The sequence below is a fragment of the Sprattus sprattus genome (genome assembly GCF_963457725.1).
Source record: "Sprattus sprattus genome assembly, chromosome: 3".
NCBI classification, from domain to species: Eukaryota; Metazoa; Chordata; class Actinopteri; order Clupeiformes; family Clupeidae; genus Sprattus; species Sprattus sprattus.
The window spans coordinates 7,834,619-7,854,238 of NC_137922.1; the positions used below are offsets into that span (position 1 = coordinate 7,834,619).

General features: G+C 45.3%; 1 protein-coding gene across 1 annotated transcript in view; it reads right to left on the bottom strand.

The window, feature by feature from the left end:
• Positions 1 to 330: 330 nt before the first annotated feature.
• ttll7 (tubulin tyrosine ligase-like family, member 7) overlaps positions 331 to 19,620 on the bottom strand; it is a 60,248-nt gene continuing 40,958 nt past the window's right edge. Inside the window, exons 14-21 of the mRNA XM_080833808.1 lie at positions 17,218 to 17,304; positions 15,366 to 15,594; positions 12,236 to 12,588; positions 10,976 to 11,110; positions 8,772 to 8,852; positions 7,305 to 7,465; positions 5,823 to 5,996; positions 331 to 480 (exon numbers count right to left, since the gene is read on the bottom strand). Coding sequence (XP_080689934.1) covers positions 360 to 480; positions 5,823 to 5,996; positions 7,305 to 7,465; positions 8,772 to 8,852; positions 10,976 to 11,110; positions 12,236 to 12,588; positions 15,366 to 15,594; positions 17,218 to 17,304 — 1,341 coding nt within the window. The 3' untranslated portion in view covers positions 331 to 359. The remainder of the gene's footprint in view (positions 481 to 5,822; positions 5,997 to 7,304; positions 7,466 to 8,771; positions 8,853 to 10,975; positions 11,111 to 12,235; positions 12,589 to 15,365; positions 15,595 to 17,217; positions 17,305 to 19,620) is intronic.

Genomic DNA, 19,620 nt, shown 5'->3' on the forward strand with positions numbered 1-19,620 from the left:
GGAGAGAGAGAGAGGGAGAGAGAGAGAGAGTGAGAGAGAGAGAGAGAGAGAGAGGGAGAGAGAGACGCCATCCAGCTGGTACTGTGGATCCACACACCAGAGGGGGACTTAATAGTCTGACACTGACGGGTACAGCTCCCTGGTGACTAAGCAAATCTCTCCCATATGTTCCTGTGGCACACACTCCTGGCCTCGCATGGGGGGGGGGGCGCTTAAGGCAGCGTCCTGGACCTGGAGGGCGGGCAGGCGGGCGGGCGGTGGGGCACAGAGGGTGGGGCGCGGCCGGGACAGGGAGGTCAGAACTAGCGGGCCGGGACAGGGAGGTCAGAACTAGCGGGCCGGGACGGGGAGGTCAGAGGTCAGAACTGGCCCATCCTGGTGGTGAAGAGGCTGCGGGAGCGAGGCATGGCTGAGGAGGCGCGGCCCAGGCTGGAGGAAGGCCACTTGATTATGAACTGGGACGTGACTGGCACCAGATACCTGTGCAGACGGAGGGAGAGAGAGAAAGATCTATGTAATCATTTTTATATATCCAAACCAAATGCTTTGGCAATACTTTACAACGCTATGGTCATGCCAATAAAGCTTCTTTTGAATTGAATTGAAAGAGAGAGATGGAGAGATAGAGAGAGAGAGGAGGATTTGAGAGGACACAGAAGTGGTGACCGGCGTCAGAAAGGCCCAGGCTGAAGGCTGAATAATCAGATCAGGTCACATTAACGCATGCTTTCACAATCTGTCACCCACAGCCTAGCGCAGCTAACGCAGTATCAGGCTTCTCACAGGCGTGAGCTTTTCTGCGATAGCTTTAATGATGATCGATGGGCTGTGTGTCAAACAGATGCAAACGCTTCGCAGGGGAAGACGGTCTAGTCTGTTAAGTGTCCACAGTGTTTAGGTGTATTCGTTTCAGGAGAACAGACTGTTCTGAAAGTGGATGCTGGATAAGATAATTACAGCCAGGAATAAGACATAAGGGTTAACTGGTTAAGACATGGATTGACCCACATAGGATTATCAGTCTTAATGCACCACGGCGAAACCGCACGCTTCCAGTGAAACAAAGTGGAATCAAGTGTCAACCAGTCCTTGGCAGTAAGGCATACACTATTTTTACGGGCCTCAAACAAAAGTTGTGGCTTGGCATAACTTAACAGTTTGGCAGCTCAAACTAAACCCGTGACTCACGAAGCTTATTGTAAAATAATTCCTAATTTTTGCTGGCAGATAACTTGGTTGGTATGACAGGCTTGCCTTGTAAATCACTGCCAGGACAAATTAGCAAATCTGCTTCTTTAAGTGCACCAAAAAAAAAAAACCTCGCACCACTGAGGGCATCCGCTGCAACAGAGCCCTCCCCAGGGGGATTGAGAAGATTCAAATTAACTTCATTTAGTTCAAGAAGAGTGTCCTTGAAACTGTTCAAGTGCACCACTTACACTTGTTAGACATATTCATGAGAGCCCGGGCTAACTGCTTACGGATCAACTGGTCTGCACCCACAGGAGTGCCTCTCTGTTGTGGGCTCCTATCTCTAGACCGCTTTGAACACTTCACAGTGAGACACTAATGATCCACCCGCACCAGAATAGGAGGCAAATTAATCTCTGCGTTGTTTATCGTCGGACAGCCGCTGTCCCTTGTTTAAAGAGTGTACCCCAGCAGCCTGATTTTGTCTGTCTGATTTTGCACTCAGGGAAGGAGCGTTTTTAAGTTTGGCTGATTCGTTTATGTTAGCAGCGACAGTGAGAGAGAAGAGAGTTTTGGAAGTACTTTGAACTTCTGCCTGCGAAATCTACATTCCTTGTCTAAATTAATATAAAACGACATGAAAATGTCTGGAAAGGTCATTTTGGTCGATTACTCCTAAGCACTTTAACACCACAGCAACAATTTCAGCAGCTCAGGAACTTTTTTCATCATTTTGGGTATAGATTATTTTTGTGCCACGAACCCAGTTCCAGGTATTTTTTTTAGCACATAGCACAGACCAGGTGCTTTCCTGTGGGCCAAGAGATGTTTAGAAGTCTGAACACCAAAACGATGCTTGTGATTTATGGTGCAAAATGGCGACCAGTGACTTTTTCCGGAATGCTTTTGGTCTAGTTCCCAACTTTAGTGAGGTCTACAAATGTAAATGTTAGTCGACATTTTTTTCTGGAAAGTTTGTGAGTCAATCATGACCTTGCATCAGTGATAATGTGTGATTTTCATTATGAGACTCACTTCTATTCTATAACAAATGTTGTTTTAAATCTAGCTGATGGTGATAGTAGAACACTGTTATATGCTATGATTTGATAAATGCTATGATTTGATAAATGATAAGTAAGACTTTATTTATATAGCACATTTCATACAAAAGTTGCAATTCAAAGTGCATGATATGATCCACAAAATCAAGTGTCGGTAAGTAAATTACTGATGCTAATAATTAATAAACAAAAAAGGTGTAATCAATACAACCACTGATTTCATAGGTTTGAGTGTTTTGTTTTAAATTTTACAACTAAAATGGAAATATATTTTTAAAATGCATTAAAGAATCTCAGAACAAAAAAGAAAACCTGCTTCCCACACTGACGGAAATTTTGCCTTGCGGACGCGGTGTGAACGCAGCAGAGTTCAAGTCTGTTGAAAGCAATGAGAGTGGATACACCAGACGCCGAAACGGAAAGTACCGTGCGGAAAATTAAGAAATAGACTGTCTTCTATTTGTATTAATTTCCGCGAGGTTTGCGTGGGCCTTTTTACATAGAGTATGGTAATAAATCTATGAAATGTAATGAAAATCATTATATATTATCTTTATCTTTGATGTGGGAGGTGAAAACCCTTACTATTTCATTTGCAACTAGTTAGTTAGTATCACACTAACGTAAGTTTTGTATCAAATGGTTCCTGTCCGTTGATGTTTGCTTGGTAACTAAGGCTGAATCCCATTACACCCCTTAGCCCTTCGCCTTTCCCCTTCCCCTCCGTTTTGCGCGTTCACGTGGAGGGGTAGGGCTATCCCAATTCACGTTAAGACAGAAAGGTAAACGGAGATTTTCCGAGGGCACACTTCAAACGGAGGGGTGAGACCGATTTCCCCCAATGCATTGCGAACCGGTGATCATTCACACCCCAATCCTGTAAACATCGCGCGAGTCCCTTTAAAAATGTCGGAAACAGCAGGAAAAGCATCACACAAATGTTAGTATTTTCTTTGTAATTCATGGTTTTAAAACTTGTTTGATGAAATGTTGCATTGTGTAAACAACAGCTGCAGGCACCATGTTTGTTTATGTCCGGTGAGTGACAGCTGTCGCTCTCCGGTTGTGTAACAGCTGACACAGCGTACTGATGACGTACGTAATTGTTGAAGGGATATCCCAATTCGAAGGGCTAGCGTTTCAAGCCCTTCGCCTACACCTACGTTATTGCTTCGTTTGAAAAGGCGAGGGCCAAGGGGTAGGGGTAAGGGTAGGGGTGGAGATTAAAAATGGGATTGGGCCTAAGTCTGCCTCAAATTTAACGTTACATGAATCTTGTTTGAATTCCGGGTTACTGTAGACTTCATACTTAACCATGTTACTCTTAACCAGACGTATGTAAATGGATGAACTTTGATTGATAAATTAAATAAACAAAGATATAAAAAATGATAACCGATTGATTTTGAACACGTCCGGTGTAGCCGGTTAAATAAAATATCTGCTCCGTGAATGTTCTATTTCCGCACGGCAGATTTTCCGCGCTTGGTGCAGCCGTAGTGACACTGAGGGTAAGAGAGACGAGTGTGGTAACTGACTGAAGTGGTGCTGGGATGAGTGCTGGGATGGTCCCCATGCCTGAGGTAGTTTAGGGAGGTGCAGTGATTGGTGATTGGGCTTGGCTGTCCAAGCCCAATTAAGGGGTCAAAAAAAAAGACAAATATCTCTCAAGGTAATGAGGAAATGCACATGCAACCGTCAGGACAATGAGCAGACACACAGAGCTGTTATTGTTTACCATAAGGCTCATGTCCTTTTAAGGATGATATGACTGAGTTATAAAAGTGTTGTGATGTATGTCATAGGGATGACATTCAACCAGTGGTAGTAGTGGTGTGTGTGTGTGTGTGTGTGTGTGTGTGTGTGTGTGTGTGTGTGTGTGTGTGTGTATGGGGGGTGTGATGTATGTCATAGGGATGACATTCAACCATTAGGTTGAACCACTCCAGGTACTGGACTTACATATTGTGCTTTTTTTTTTTAAGTCCTGCTGGGTTTAAATCCTTACGGCCAACTGGATAATGAATACAGTAGCTGGTATATAAGCGTCCTTCTTCCATAGACAGCAGACCTTACTGGAGGTAGCCTGCGATGACACTGTTATGATAATGAATACAGTAGATGGTATATAAGCGTCCTTCTTCCATAGACAACAGACCTTACTGGAGGTAGCCTGCGATGACACTGCAGCAGAGACGTCACATAGTGGGCTGTACAGAGATGATGTGTGGTCGGTTGAATAAACTCATGTGCCTAATAAAGTCCTTTTGTAGCTGGAATATGTCATCTTAAAATAAAGTTATGTGTGGTTATATTTTAATGATTCCATATGCAGTCATATTTAATTCATTAGCTAGGAGACCTATAGAGCAGAAATGACCTAATTTGAGTGAAACTGCATTAACCATCATGCATTGTGTATTGTCCGAGAGTTGTCTCCATATCAGTTTACTAGAAAGAGGAGCGTCTTTATTTTGGACAATATTGAAAATCATAGCATATGTTACCACCCAGTCCTACTCCATAGCATATTGGACCTTAGACATTAATTACTTTAAATGTTTGAACAACTTTTATGCTATAAGATAGCATTTATTGATAATATAATAAAGCACTTCCTAAGCACATGTAAAGGTCTACTATCCAACCCCAGTACGGGACGCAAGGCAATACCAGGGCCCTCAGCTTCAGCAGGAAGGGAATTGTTTTGTCATATGGAGAAAAATACACTGCCTTTGCACAAGATCAGGAAATATCAAAAATAAAACCAGTCAGGAGAAAATCTCTTCCTCTCTCTCTCCCCCTCTCTTTCTCTCTCTCTCGCTCTCTCTCTCTTTCTATCTCTATCTCTTTCTTTATGTCTTTTGCTGGCCTTCTGCTTTTAAGGATATGACATGTCATACAATAGGCCCCTTGAGTTTAGTGGACACACAATAGCCATGAAGAACGTTAATCTGTACACAGTCCATGGTTATAACTCATACTAAACACACCTGAGTGCAAACTATATTAAGGTCACTTATTCAGCAGCTCATCTGTTTCTATAATTAAATTAGCTCAGCCTCAGGAGGCCGACTAACCTGAAAGCAAGTTTGAGGGTCATTACTTAGCCACATGCTTTTGAAATTCAAAATATATATATATATATATATATATATATAAAACTGCAGAGCGCCACATCCTGATCCATGTCTACTGTACAGACTCCACTGGTCTGCACAGAAAGTGAGAGAGAGTGAGAGAGACAGGGACAGAGAGAAGACCAGAGAGAGGAAGAGAGAGAGAGAGAGGGACAGAGAGAGAGGACAGGGACAGAAAGAGGAACAGAGAGAGGAAGAGAGAGAGAGAGAGGGACAGAGAGAGAGGACAGGGACAGAGAGAGGACAGAGACAGAGAGAGAGAGGACAGGGACTGAGAGAGGAAGAGAGAGAGGACAGGGACAAAGAGAGGTAAAGAGAGACAGAAACAGAGGAGAGGTACAGTATGCAGAGAAAGAGAGAAAGAGTGAGGCACAAAGAGAGAGATGAAGAGAGAGATGAAGAGCCAGATATCTGCGGGCAGTCTCACCTGGTGTCCTCCCACTCAGAGCTGAGGCCCGTGATGGTGCCCCTGGAGTCCTGGACGAACTTGTAGACCACCAGCAGGCAGTCCCTGCACAGCTGCACCACCCTCTGGCAGCAGCGCAGCTCCTGCGCAGTCACCACCTCGCTGCTGCGGTTGAAGATGCTCTCCCACGACGACCTGCCCAGGAGAAACCAGCCGCAGCCAGAGAGCGCAGACGTTAGATGTTAAAAAGACTCCAAATTAGCCATCTAACATGCCTCGCCTCTGCATGGTCTGGGGCCAGTTATTAATGTAGTTAACGTAAACCTTCCTCATTAAAGGTCTCAGTAGCGTGTTCCTTCATTCGTTTGGGTTGAAAAGATGAATATGTACGTTCTACAAACCGAGGAAAGTTTCTCAAAGTCCCCAAATTCTCCGTAATGGCCGGGCGGGCGTGGCGTTTGATCGTGGGAGATGAAGCGGCACGAGGCCCGGGGGATCTAAGGTGTGAACGAGCGGCGGGGTGGCCTCTCCCTCCGCACGACCACAAGCCTCCTGGGAGACGGCCGCACATTTACGCGCCTCCTCGCGGCCCACCTCCTCTGCGGCGCGTCTCCTGATTAGAGCCGGCGGGCGAGGCGGGCGAGGTGGGCGAGGAGAGAGAAGCGCTACCGGTAATACCCCCGGCTCTGCCAACGCTCATCAAGGCAAAGGATCCTTGGATGGCGCGGCCGACTAGGTAAACACGGCCGTCTGTCAATTAAGAGCGGCAGAGAGCCTTGGGAACACCCGCCTGTTCGCCTGAGACGCTGTGCTCCCGACACAAAGGAGATGGAGAAGTGGCGGAAAAGAAAAAGGTCAAATCTTTAGCGGTAGGGAAATGAAAGGCAGCACAGCTGGCTCCTCTAAATGACATGATTGCACTTTATGTCCGCCAGCCAGCCAGCGCTTCTACAGGGACATAAAGTTGAGAAACGACTCTTTTTACGCACGCAGAAGCGCCTCCAGACTGGGCCGAATGGAAGTCAGCAGATGTGCAGACGCACGTTCACTTTGTTCATTTAAAGATTAGTGCAGGCAGCCATTTTCTCCCTCTTCTGTTGAAGAACCGTTCTATGCAGAGGGTTTTATTTAGATTATGTGAAATATAAGAATGTTAAACTTATGTTCACCATTTTAGTTTTAGCAGGGGTTACATTTAAACTACATACAAAATGATGCTGTGAAGCTTATGTAGATCACTGCGATTTGACCAAGCATTACATTTTAACTACATTTAGTACAATGCTGTTAAACTTATGAATGTTGGAATGTATTTGATGTTACATTTTAAACCCATACAAAAGCATGGACTCTAAAATATTCCCACTGGCAGCGTAAAGATTTCAGATGTGTGGACTGACAGTTTTCCAGACGTGTCTGCTGACAGAAGGCAGAGAGCGTTTGCAGGTGGATCCATCTTAAAGTGTGATGTTTTTGTACTGAGCAGCCACGAGAGGGACTCACCCCGAGTTGGAGAAGCAGTTCCACAGGCCTTGGCCGTGGCTCCACAGCAGGCGGTTAAAGACACGGTTGAAAAGGCGGTATAAATGTAAACTCTCCACGTCGGGCTCCCTCCAGACCCGCTGGAGCACCGAACGCACGTTGGTGCGAACAATGTCCAGAACCTTTTCATCAAACACAAACACACACACACACACACACACACACACACACACACACCACACACACACACACACCACACACACACACACACACACACACACACACACACAGACATACACACACACACAGACACACACACACACACACACACACACACAAATGCAAGAAGTTCAGGGGCATTCAGTGGAGAGTATGAACAAAAGATTGGGTGTATTTTCAACTTTCTCAACTCTTGATAAAAAAGTTTATTATTGCTTATTTTGTAGATGCACACAGTTCCATGACTAATAGAGGTGTGTTTCATGGCGGCCATGATAAAGAAGTCTGCGGGTGGAGTTTGCATAAACAGAGGACATACAGTACATCTGCGCTCGCTACGAGCAGGAAGGAGCTCGGAGCATCAAATAAATATGGCACATTTTATGTCAAAATAAGCTCCCCTGATATGGATATCTCTGCCCCCTTCTCCTCTCCTCTCCCCTCCTCTCCTCTGCTCTCCTCTGCTCTCCTCTCCCCTATCTGCACTGTGCTTCTCCTGTCTGCCTTCAGTTGTCCCTCCTGTGTGACATTCTGCAGATATGCCAGAATTGAGCGCTCTTGAGTGAGTGAGTGCAGGTGAATTTATTTTCAGGCTTATTTAGCATCCTCCATTAGCGACGATCCCGCAGGGGCCCCGAGTCTAAGCCCGTACCTCCCCCCTCCCTCCTCCCTCCCTTCCCCCCTCACTCCCTCCCTCCCTCCCTCCCATCAGCTGTTCATTATCCCACACCTGCTTCTGGACTTCCTTCTCTTGCCTTCCACCTGACTAGCAAACCTCTGCTGGGCTTGGCTACATCTGTAATTTGGACAGCAACCAAAATAACTGTTTAGCGTTGGTGGCTATTTTCGTAGCACTGCTTCGAGAAGAGCTTAGCCCAACTTTCCGTGGTGCGGAAAAGGGGAGGTATTTTTTAGTGTGTCCTTCAGGCACTGTGGTTGCCAAAGCTTTTTGATTTGAATGATAAAATATGAAATATGTACGCAAATGCCAAATGCTAAAATATGGATGCGAATGCTAAATGCTACCATTGACTGTAACCAGTGTTTAGGATAGTACATGCAGTGGCAGATTGACAGACATTTAGCATTTAAGATTAAATATTAATTTATTATTTTTTGGGGGCCAAATTACATGCTCATTGGCTCAATATATTAAACAATTAATAAATAGTTATTCTTTATTCCATGCTGTGGGTTTATCTTTCACCATTATATAAATAAGGTCTAGGGTTTAAACACTGTCCTTTAAAGCTTCATCACAAAGCTCACCTTTCTTTGTTTGGTGGCGTCCAATTTGACCAGCCAATAAGAGGCCACCTTTGGTTTATGATACTTCCAGTTGTCTAGAATCTGGGAAACAGAACAACACAAACGTAAACAGAAGCCAAAAAAACATTATATTCTATATTTATGAGTGCGAATATTTCTCCATTATTCTATAAGATCAACATTTGCCAATTTTTCAGTAAAGGAACATGATCTGGGTCGGTCAAACATTTTTAAATTGTAATTCTCAAATTGTAATTGTGCCATATTTTATATAACAGTCCACATTTCAAGATTTTAAATGTCTTAAAATTTGTTCAGTGTAATTATTAGATTTGTATTAGTGAAAAATGTGAAAAAGGTCGAACAGATCTTTTCAGTGGAACAAGGCCACAGTTTCCACACCAAACAGAAAACTGAGGATTGAGGATTTCTGAAGCCAGAACCCATGGTCGGATCATTTCTTTATTCTGCTTGCAAGTTTCCCTGAAGTGAGTCATTTTCATAACTTTGTGACAAAACAATGACAAACAGTCTTTAATACTGAGTGGGTGTGTGCGTCATCAAAATCACAAAACTCTTTGCACTTCCTCTTCTGATGGGCTGAAGAGCCTACATTAATACCCCTTTAAAATGCTTTACATTAATACCCCTTTAAAATGCATTACATTAATACCCCTTTAAAATGCATTACATTAATATCCCTTTAAAATGCTTTGAATTAAAACCCCTTTAAAATGCTTTACATTAATACCCCTTTAAATGCTTTACATTAATACTCCTTTAAATGCTTTACATTAATACTCCTTTAAAATGCTTTACATTAATATCCCTTCAAAATGCTTTACATTAATACCCCTTTAAAATGCTTTACATTAATACCCCTTTAAATGCTTTACATTAATACTCCTTTAAATGCTTTACATTAATATCCCTTCAAAATGCTTTACATTAATACCCCTTTAAAATGCTTTACATTAATATCCCTTTAAAATGCTTTACATTAATATCCCTTTAAAATGCTTTACATTAAGCTGTGAGCAAATAGAAATAGCAAATATCTGAGATATCATAGCGCTGGAGAGCTTTTACTCTGGAGGTGATGGCTCAAAGGCCTTGGACCACGGAAAAGCAGCAAACACAGGGAAAAAGCTTCGCTTCAGGTTTCTTTTTCTTCTACAAATTGACGGTCGGCGCTGATGAATGAAGGCCTTTTGTGGCGATGGAAGTCTGTGGGTGTCACCGTTAGTGAATGCAGCGAGCGCAGAGTTACCGTCCGAGAGCACTCGATATCCAACACAATCGACATACTTTTCTCTCTAAGGGCCCTCTCTGCACCTTACTACTACTACTTCTTTATATATACTCTATTTATATATACATCTCTTTCCATACTGTGTTCTGTAGTACTTATGTTATGTGTAGTACTTAGTGTGTTCCTATGTTTTTATGTTATGTAGTAGTACTTACTTATTGTGTGTGTATGTTTGTGTTTTTATGTTTTTATGTTTACTGTATGCACCTATGCACCAGAACAAATTTCAGGTAGGCGCATACCTACATGACAATAAATCTGTTTCTGATTTCTGATTCTGGTCAATCTCACGTATGACGATCCTTGCCGGCGTCGAGGTCAGCTGAAACACTTCTCTTCTCAATATCCCCCCATGCTACACTGCTTAAAACACTGCAGGAGTTTGTTTGTTTTCCCATTAGAAATTCCTTGCAGATCAGTGTCATTTCTTTATCATATGTAGCGCTGCCGTACCGCTATGATCACGGCGCTGACAGCGATAGGGACCGTGTGCCAAATCCGTGTATGGCAAACACAAAGCACGAGTGAGCGTGAAGGTGTTTGTGAACAGGTGCTGGCGTGCTGCTACAGTATGTATTCCACCAGACAGCTAATGATCCTCATTAGAAGAACAGGTGGTAAATTATTGTCTCTTGTGATCTGAGTGACACAAAAACAATAGCACAGCACAGAAAAAAAAGACTACGGTGACTAAATAAAAAAAAAAAACGCAAATGATTTTGGCGAGAAAAGGCCTACTGGGCTGTGTGTAATGTGGTTGTGTGTGTGCGTATGTGTGGTGTGTGTGTGTGCATGTGTGTGTGTGTGCGTGTGTGTGTGTGTGTGTGTGTGTGTGTATGTGTGTGTGTGTGTGTGGTTCGGCGGCCGCCAGAGACCAGTGCTGAACACTCACTTCTTCCAGCAGCAGCTCGGCGTCCTCCTCGTTCTTCCCGGGGAAGCGGATGCGCATCTCGTTGAGGGCGGCGAGGGTGTGCCGCGTCAGCTCGGCCTCCTGCTCCTTCGTCTTCATGTTCAGCAGGGACTCGCCCTACAACACACACACACACACACACACACACAGACACACACACACACACACACACACACACACACACACACACACACACACACACAACAACACAGTGGCAGAACCTGGCGGCAGGAAAGAACAACACCCCCAACCCCCAACCCCCTCCACACACAAACACACACACAGGCACAGACACACAGACACAGACACAGACACAGACACAGACCCAGACCCAGGCACAGGCACAGGCACAGACAGACACAGACACACACACACACACACACACACACACACACACCACCCTGCAGAAATGAAGATGAATTAGGGAGCAGCCCAGGGCTCCTGCTCTCCTCTCATCATCAGTCCCCCCCCTCAGCTGCGGAGCTCAGCAAGACAACAACGTTGCCACAATTAGGAGCCTCCTCCCCAGCCGACCGCTCCTCTGGTGCACGCTATCGCTCACTGCCCACTGCACACCACCGCCGCTGCCGCCACTGTGGCCTGGATGGCAGTGTCTCCGCTCCCTCTCCCCCTCTCTCTCTCTTTCTTTCTTTCTTTATTTCTCTCTTCACCACTCTCTCTCTCCCCCCCTTTCTCTCTCTCTCTCTCTTTCTCTCTCTCTGTCCCTCTCTCTCTCTCTCCATCTATCTCTCCTCTCCCTCTCTGCTTTTATCTAGGGGGCTAGATTACGCCGGATAATGTAACACTGAGTATGTGACAATATGGATTTACAGCTCAACTCCGACTATGGGAGGAGGCTCTCTAACAAAGTTAAAATGTCTGACTCCACACAGTGCAGTCCTCCCTGCTGGTCTGATGCCCATGAGATGGGTCCACACTGCATGCATAATAAACCAGAAAGCCAACTCAAAGTCGTGCAACTCGGAAGAAAAATCTCACAACTTCTGGATATTTCTGGGCTTTTGAAAATCAGTTTGAAACAGGATTCTCTTTTAACTTCATTCAGGTATATAACTTGACCTCGGGACGGGGTGCTAGGAGCGAAACCTCAGGACTGTATATAACTTGACCTCGGGACGGGGTGAGAGGAGCGTTACGTACGGAGCAGGGCGGGGGGACGGGGTGAGAGGAGCGTTCGTACGGAGCGGGGCGGGGGGACGGGGTGAGAGGAGCGTTACGTACGGAGCCTGCCGTGTGGGCATGGATGGTGCCCAGGCTGCTGCTGTGTGGCACTCTGTGGGCCGACCCGCTGCGGCTGAGGGAGTGGGAGCGGGATGCCGTGCTGGGCCGCGATGTTGCTGAGGATGACGATGCTGATGCTGATGCTGATGCGGCAGCGGCCGAGAGGGAAGAGGAGAAGGAGGCAGGATGGGTCTTCCCTGCGAGGCCTCGATGCTCATTGGTGGGAGATTGGGCGGTCAGGGAGGAGATGGAGCGAGGGCAGGACACAGAGCGCCGGATGGAGCCCGACAGAGAGGGAGATGCCGCCGGCCGCATACGCACCGTCTTGAGACGAGGCTTCCCTTTTACTCGGCCTGTGACAGGACAGAAGAGAGAAGAAGGAGAAGAAGAAAAAGGAGAGTGAGAGAGAGAGAGAGAGTGAGAGAGAAGGAGGGAGTGAGAGGAAGAGAGAGAGAGAGAGGAGAACTGATGAAAATGGTGACCTAAATAATTGTGCTTACAGACGAAAGAAATGCAGTTCTCAAATACCCAACTCTGCTGTCTGCTGTAGCTGCTGGCATGGGGAGGGGAGGGGAGGGGAGGGCAGTTGGATTTGCCCGATGAATGACAATGAATGAAGAAAGGGGTGAGGGGGTGGGTTTTTTTCTGACAAAAGCCTCTCAGAAATGCCTTACATTAATTAGAGAAGCATGTGCTGGTGTGACTGGCCTGGCTGCCTTTTCTCTGTCTCCATCCATCCATCTCTCTCTCTCTCTTTCTCTCTACATCTCTCTCTCTCTCTCTCTCCATCCATCCATCCATCTCTCTCTCTTTCTCTCCATCCATCTCTCTCTCTCTCTTTCTCTCCATCCATCCATCTCTCTCTCTCTCTTTCTCTCCATCCATCTCTCTCTCTCTCTCTCTTTCTCTCCATCCATCCATCTCTCTCTCTCTCTCTTCCCCTCTCTCTTCATCCATCTCTCTCTCTCTCCCTCTCTCTCTCTGTCCCACTCTCTCCATCCATCTTTCTCCATCCACCTTTCTCCCTCCCTCTCTCCTTTTCTCCTTCTCTCTCTCTCTCTCTCTGTCCCTCTCTCTCTCTCCATCCATCTCTCTCCATCCACCCATCTCTCTCTCTCTCTCTCTCTCTCTCCTCTCTGAGATTAGAGGCCCCAGCCCCTCCACTGCTCTCCTCTCCTCCATGGCCACCCCGACACGCCTGATGTTGAACGACCTCCAGCTTCTGCGGCAGCCAGCATGTGTGAGAGCGAGTGTGTGAGAGCGAGTGTGAGTGTGAGCAAGAGCGAGAGCGCGCCTTCAGCTCCACGGCCAAGTCTTGAGGGACAGGAGTTGCCAAATCGAGCGCATTATAAGGGCTTAGCTTAGTCCGCCCCCAGATGGGCTCTGAGACCGGAGTCACAGCAGCATGGGCTCACAAAAAGCAGCCAAATCACTGCTTTGTCCTTCACTCTGGAGCTGGTGGCAACGCTCTGGCTAGGCTCGCTGTCCCAGCACAGAATCACTCTATGCACAATATGACACAAAAACATGTTTTACTTGGCCTCCATCTGTAATAGCTATCCTTGGGTACTACGAAATACTTAATTACTCAATAAGGTCCAATATAGTTTTTATATTACCACAGCTCTATGTACTACAGGTTAGGGTAAGATGTATGTGAAGAGGTTAATAACTAGAGGAGTACATAGTATTATAAAATATTAAACATTATTGGAGATTGCTTTCCCATACACACTGTAATAAGGAGTCTTATTATACGGCTCCTAAGAATGTTCCAAAAAGTTCCGTTGATTTGCATGGCCCACCCCAACGTTCTGTGTTCTGATATTTCTTTATATTGACCGCAGCGAAAAATGTAGTTCGGTCATTTAACATAACGGAAAGGCATTGTAAATTGAAGGCAGCAAGCAATGAGTTGTTACGCAACACCTGAAACTTTAAAGTTATATTTGTGTGAATGGTTACTGCATAATAAGCAGGATAATGTATAGTCCGGCAGTCATTATCGTAAAATAAATCCCCTCAGGATGAAACAAGGCCTGTTCCTCCCGTCTGGATTTATTTTTTCGATAATGACCACCAGACTATACACATTATCCTTTATTTAATATAAAGTGTAAACTATTCTACATCGAAACACGTCACAGGCACCTTTAACTACCTCAGAAGAGAACATATAATGAGTAAATAAAAAAGAGCAGGAGTTTGGGTTCCAGAGTAATATGTTTGTGGGCCTTGTCAGTCCTCAAGCTTCAAATGATACATAGGCAACTTTCTTCTGCTTCTGCTACTGCTACTACTACTACTAGCCCAAAAGGTAAAAGTGGGCTCCATCAGGTCAGTGGTCTGGAACACATCAGAAATCTTATTAAAGAACGACTGAATGTGATCTTGGATGGGGGTTGGGGGGGTGTTTCTCACTCCAGTCTGAATGCCGCAGAGAGCAAGAATAACAAAGCGAGTCTTGCGAGTGAAATATCGGGGGCTGTAACTCTCATTTAGAAGAGACGGATTTGGGCTGTTTCACACAGTAATTAGGTAAACAAGCATTACCAGGAGTAACTCCTCTAATTTGGGTTGGGCCTTTGCTAACGGCCTACTTAAAACATCTACGACTAGGCACAGGGTGTTTCAGAGGTGCATTCCAGGTGTGTGTGTGTGTGTGTGTGTGTGACTGTGTGTGTGTGTGTGTGTGTGTGTGTGACTGTGTGTGTGTGTGTGTGTGTGTGTGTGTGTGTGTGTGTGTGTGACTGAGTGTGTGTGACTGTGTGTTTGTGCTTGTGTGTGTATGCCTGTGTGTGTGTGTCTGTGTGTGTGTGTGTGTGTGTCTGTGTCTGTGTCTGTGTCTGTGTCTGTGTCTGTGTCTGTGTCTGTGTCTGTGTCTGTGTCTGTGTCTGTGTCTGTGTCTGTGCATGCCTGTGCTGCAAATCCAGGGAATTATTGGGAGCGATTAAGGGCTTCTGCACTCATCTGGAGAGCATCAGGTGGTGGAGACGGCCCTCATATAAGAACCCCTCCAATATAAAAGCTGGGAAGAGGACACGGCACTGGATGTCCTGGACGTATCTGACACTTTAACAGGCCTGCCTGGGCCTGTCCGATAGCGAGACGAGCCCTGGGCCATACTCACTTGAGCGCTCGGATGATTTATGCCTGCCGTCTCCCAGGTCGTAGGAGACCTTCTTGGTCTCGTGCAGGGCGTCCTCCTTCTCCTCCGCCTCCCCGTCCCCGTCGGCACCTCCGTCCTCCTCGTCCTCCTCGTCCTCCTCGGAGCTGCAGTTGTCCCCGCTGCTGGAGCCGCTGTGGTAGGCCTGCTGCTTCTTGGGCGTGTTGCTGCTCTCGGGCATGGAGGACAGCGCCTGCTCAGGGCACAGACACATCATCGTCAGGTGACGAGGACACAAGAGGACGGGTGTGTGTTTTGGGGGGGGGGGGGGGGGGGGACGATGATGACAGGCCGTTACACCCTTCAGCTCGCACCAATTAACGTTTATCACTGCGAGTCACAAAGGTGACAGAGGCGGGGGGGACTGGAGCAGAGTGGAGCCGGGGGAAAGAGACAGACAGAGGTGAAGAAAGAGAGAAGAAGAGAGGGAGGGAGGGAGGGAGAGAGAGAGAGAGAAGAAGAGAGCGAGAGAAAGAGAGGGAGAGAGAGAGAAAGAGGGAGAGAAAGAGAGAGGGAGAGAGAAAGAGAGAGGGAGAGAGAAAGGGAGAGAGAGTGAAAGAGAGACAGAGAGAGAGAGAGAGAGAGAGGGAGAGAGAGAGAAAGGGGGGAGATAAAGATAAAAAGAGAGGGAGAGAGCAGTGACACAGCCCTTGATATGTGCTCTGGAGATGAGTGCCGTATTGACTCTGTGCAGATTAATGCCAGGATGGAGACATGTTAATTCAATCCAAACAGCTCCTGAATCTCTAACCTTCATCCAACACTATCCCCGCTATTTTATTATTTCCTCCGTTAAGGGGGGGAAATAGATTCATAAATAACATTCAAATGAAAATTAATTAAAGTGAATGTCTATTTCACACCGTGGAAGGAGAACATTGTTAGCATTAATAAAGCGTTCACATCTGTTATTCAACGGCTAATTTGGCTGTGCTTTCTTTTCCAGAATTAATGTGCTGGATGTAATCACAGAAACAGACTTACACAATCACTCACAGACAGATGGGAGGGCGAGGGGAACCGAGAAGAGACAAGACGAGAGGCGAGGAGAGGAGAGGAGAGGATGGGGAAAAGATCTTTTAATGTCTCAACTTCTGCCTGGCCCTGGTGTTTCCTGTGTAGGGCTCCCTGGGTAGCGACTCGACTCTTAGCGTTTAAATGACTACTTTTCAGAGGTGTTCTTGATTAGTCCAAACCATCAGTAAAACACCCACGTGTGTGTATCCTTACGTAATTACTGCTCGTACCGCAGTCCACGCACACCAGCACAGACACTAGACAACAGTGACAGGCGCAAATTAATTCAGACGAAAATGCGATTGCGCCCATAACAAGTAGTTAACCTTGTAAGCACTTGACATAGAGGCTCTTTGCCATGTCAGTCTTTGCATCTGAAGCCTTGTCCTCTAATCCTCTCCTCCTCTCTACCTCTTCTCCTCTCCTCCTCTCCACCCCCAACTCACTTCAGAGACCTCAGACAACCACACACAAGACTACAAAGAGAGGAAATGCAATGTCCTATTAACGATGGGATACCTGAAGGGTATGGTGGCACACTCACTCATCCTGCACACAACTAAAACAAACTCTCTCACCTCTCCACATTCATTTTCTACTGGCCAACAGTGACAGAAATTCCTTCCCATTGGCTGTGGCCGTGTAGGGGATGATTAGACCACATTCGTGTGAACCTGCCCTGAGTCGTGGGGACAGTGCAGAGAGGGACGTTTACCAAAGACCATTGGCTGTAGCGTGTGGCGAATGACTCAGGGCCTGGGATTGAGCATCATTTGATCACGGAGTGCGTGGCGTTTACCTTAGATCCTTTCTGCCCGGAAGACTTCCCCGTCAGCTTCTCGTCATCCAGTTCACACTGCTCAAGGAGATCCAAGATGTCCTCCTCCTGAAGACACAACTCACCCCTCTTAGGAGACACAAACACACACACACACACACACTGATCACAGTGTGGGCACTGATCACATTCAAACAGTAGAAAGTGAACTGAACTGAACTTGATTATGATCGATGGGGGTTCAGGCACTGGGCTCTGTAAAGCCCCTCGAAACACTTGTATTGTTTTAGTGCTGTATAAATAACATTGAATCGAATTTAATTGATTATATTAATAGATAGATTCATAGATAAACAGATAATCTTGCTTAAAATGGCGATTCATAATCTCTTTTCTATTTTAATATTCAAGACATGTCCAAGAAAAATGTATATTTTCAGAGGGGGGCCTGTCACTATTACCATTTAACATAAACCACTCAGTCTGTGTGTGTGTGTGTGTGTGTGTCTATTAAGGCTGGCTGATCTAGATAAAATAATAATAATAATAAAATAAAATAATTATCAAAAGAGTTAACACATAATATTGTTATATCTAAATAGTTGCGTTCAACTGAGATAAAGAAATATATATATTATAATATAAGAAAAGCACTATAGCGTTTACATTTTTCAACCGATTTAATTGAGTATTTTGTATATTGAAGGATTTATGATCTACGATGAGTTCCAAACAAAGTTTTGTCTCCATGTTCCTTAGAATCTCGATAGTTAGGCTAAAATCGCCATAGACATATACATACATGTGATAATCGCAAATCATTCAACGAAACAGACTACTACAGCACAGTAACTGCCAGCAGTGAATTTTTTGGTGCTTCACCACACTCTAACATTTATGCCCTAGCAGTGGCAATAAGCTTTATACAATACGTTTTGTGTTCGTTTTGATAACATTGTTTAAGTTGAGAATTACAATTTTTTTTAACGGCTACTATAAAGAAATGCTGATGTTAAGTGATGGCACAACACATGTTATGGCACTTTAGTTCATATGGCAGTACATTTAAAATACCAGTGTTAAGTTCTAGGAATTGACAAACTGCATTGAAAGTGTTTTCTGGTTTCTCACTCTAACAGGGACATTTGGTACTGAACATAGGCTGGTTATGCTGCTCCCTGATAAAAGTAAAATGCTCCGCTGTTACCTCAGAAATTGCCTGTTTTTTTTATATGATTGGGGGTCAGGATTTTGTGGCCAGTTTTTATTTTTTTTCTTCATAATGAACAGGATAACATTAATACCCTGAGAGTGGCAATGAGCTTTGATAACATTGTTTAAGTTGAGATGAATATTTGTTTTAACTGCTATGTATTAAAATCCTGATGTTTAAAGTCTTTGCACAACAAATGTTATGGCACTTTCGTTCATATGGCAGAATACTTAAAATAAAAGTGGCCCAAAACCTACCCCTCTGCCATAGTGAAGGCTACCATCTCAGCTTCGCAACACGAAACTGTCAAACTGTTCTGTTGTGCAACCACTCATTCACTCACTCACTCACTCAAGAAACTAAAGTTTAGCCACTTCTGATCGAAATATTCACAAAAGAAAACTTTGTTCTCTGGCAACCAGGGGTTTGAAGTTATACTGTTTTAAGTGGCTTTTTGTTGGGGGAATCAACCCTTGAGAAATACTTTAATGTTATAGCATTTCAACGCACATTTTCAAGTATTTTGAGACAGGAAAGACCTCAGAAATGCGGTTAGATGTTAAAATGGATACTTGATATTATGGATATGGTCATTTCTCATATAGTATTTTCTTCTAGCATTGAATATATCATAATTTTTTCTAAAATACCGCCCAGCGCTAGAGTCTTTGCGCTTGCGTGTGTGTTACTGCTGTGTCTATAGACTCTTCACCCCAGCGGATCTACGATGTTTATAACTGTGTCTAGTGAAAGCCAAAAGGTCTGTTGCACTCCCAAATCTCATAATGAAGTATTTCCCCTAATACATTTCTGCCATTAACCACCCTAAAAGAAGCCCTCCAACGGCCATCCTTCCACAGCATCGGAGATCTGGCCTCTAATCCCCTCTGTGTTCGCGAGCAGCTTGACATTGTTAATAAAATCAAGATTAAACGCTGCTGGTGTGAAAAGGCAAGCCGGGGAGAGAACAGGCCGGTACGGCGTGGCATGGCGCGGCGCGAGGGCACTCATGTCTGAAGAGGCTTTGGTGAAAGGAAAGGTCAGGGGCTAAAGAAGGGTTGGCACGGACAGACACGCTGCCACGATCGCCCAATCCAATCGCTCCCCAAGCCTAGGCAGGCTTCTGCACCACGGGAGTGGCGTCACGCGGCCGCTGGACTCGTCCCAAACATGGCACCTCTTGCTTCTAGCTCTTCCTCTGGCGCCTGCCA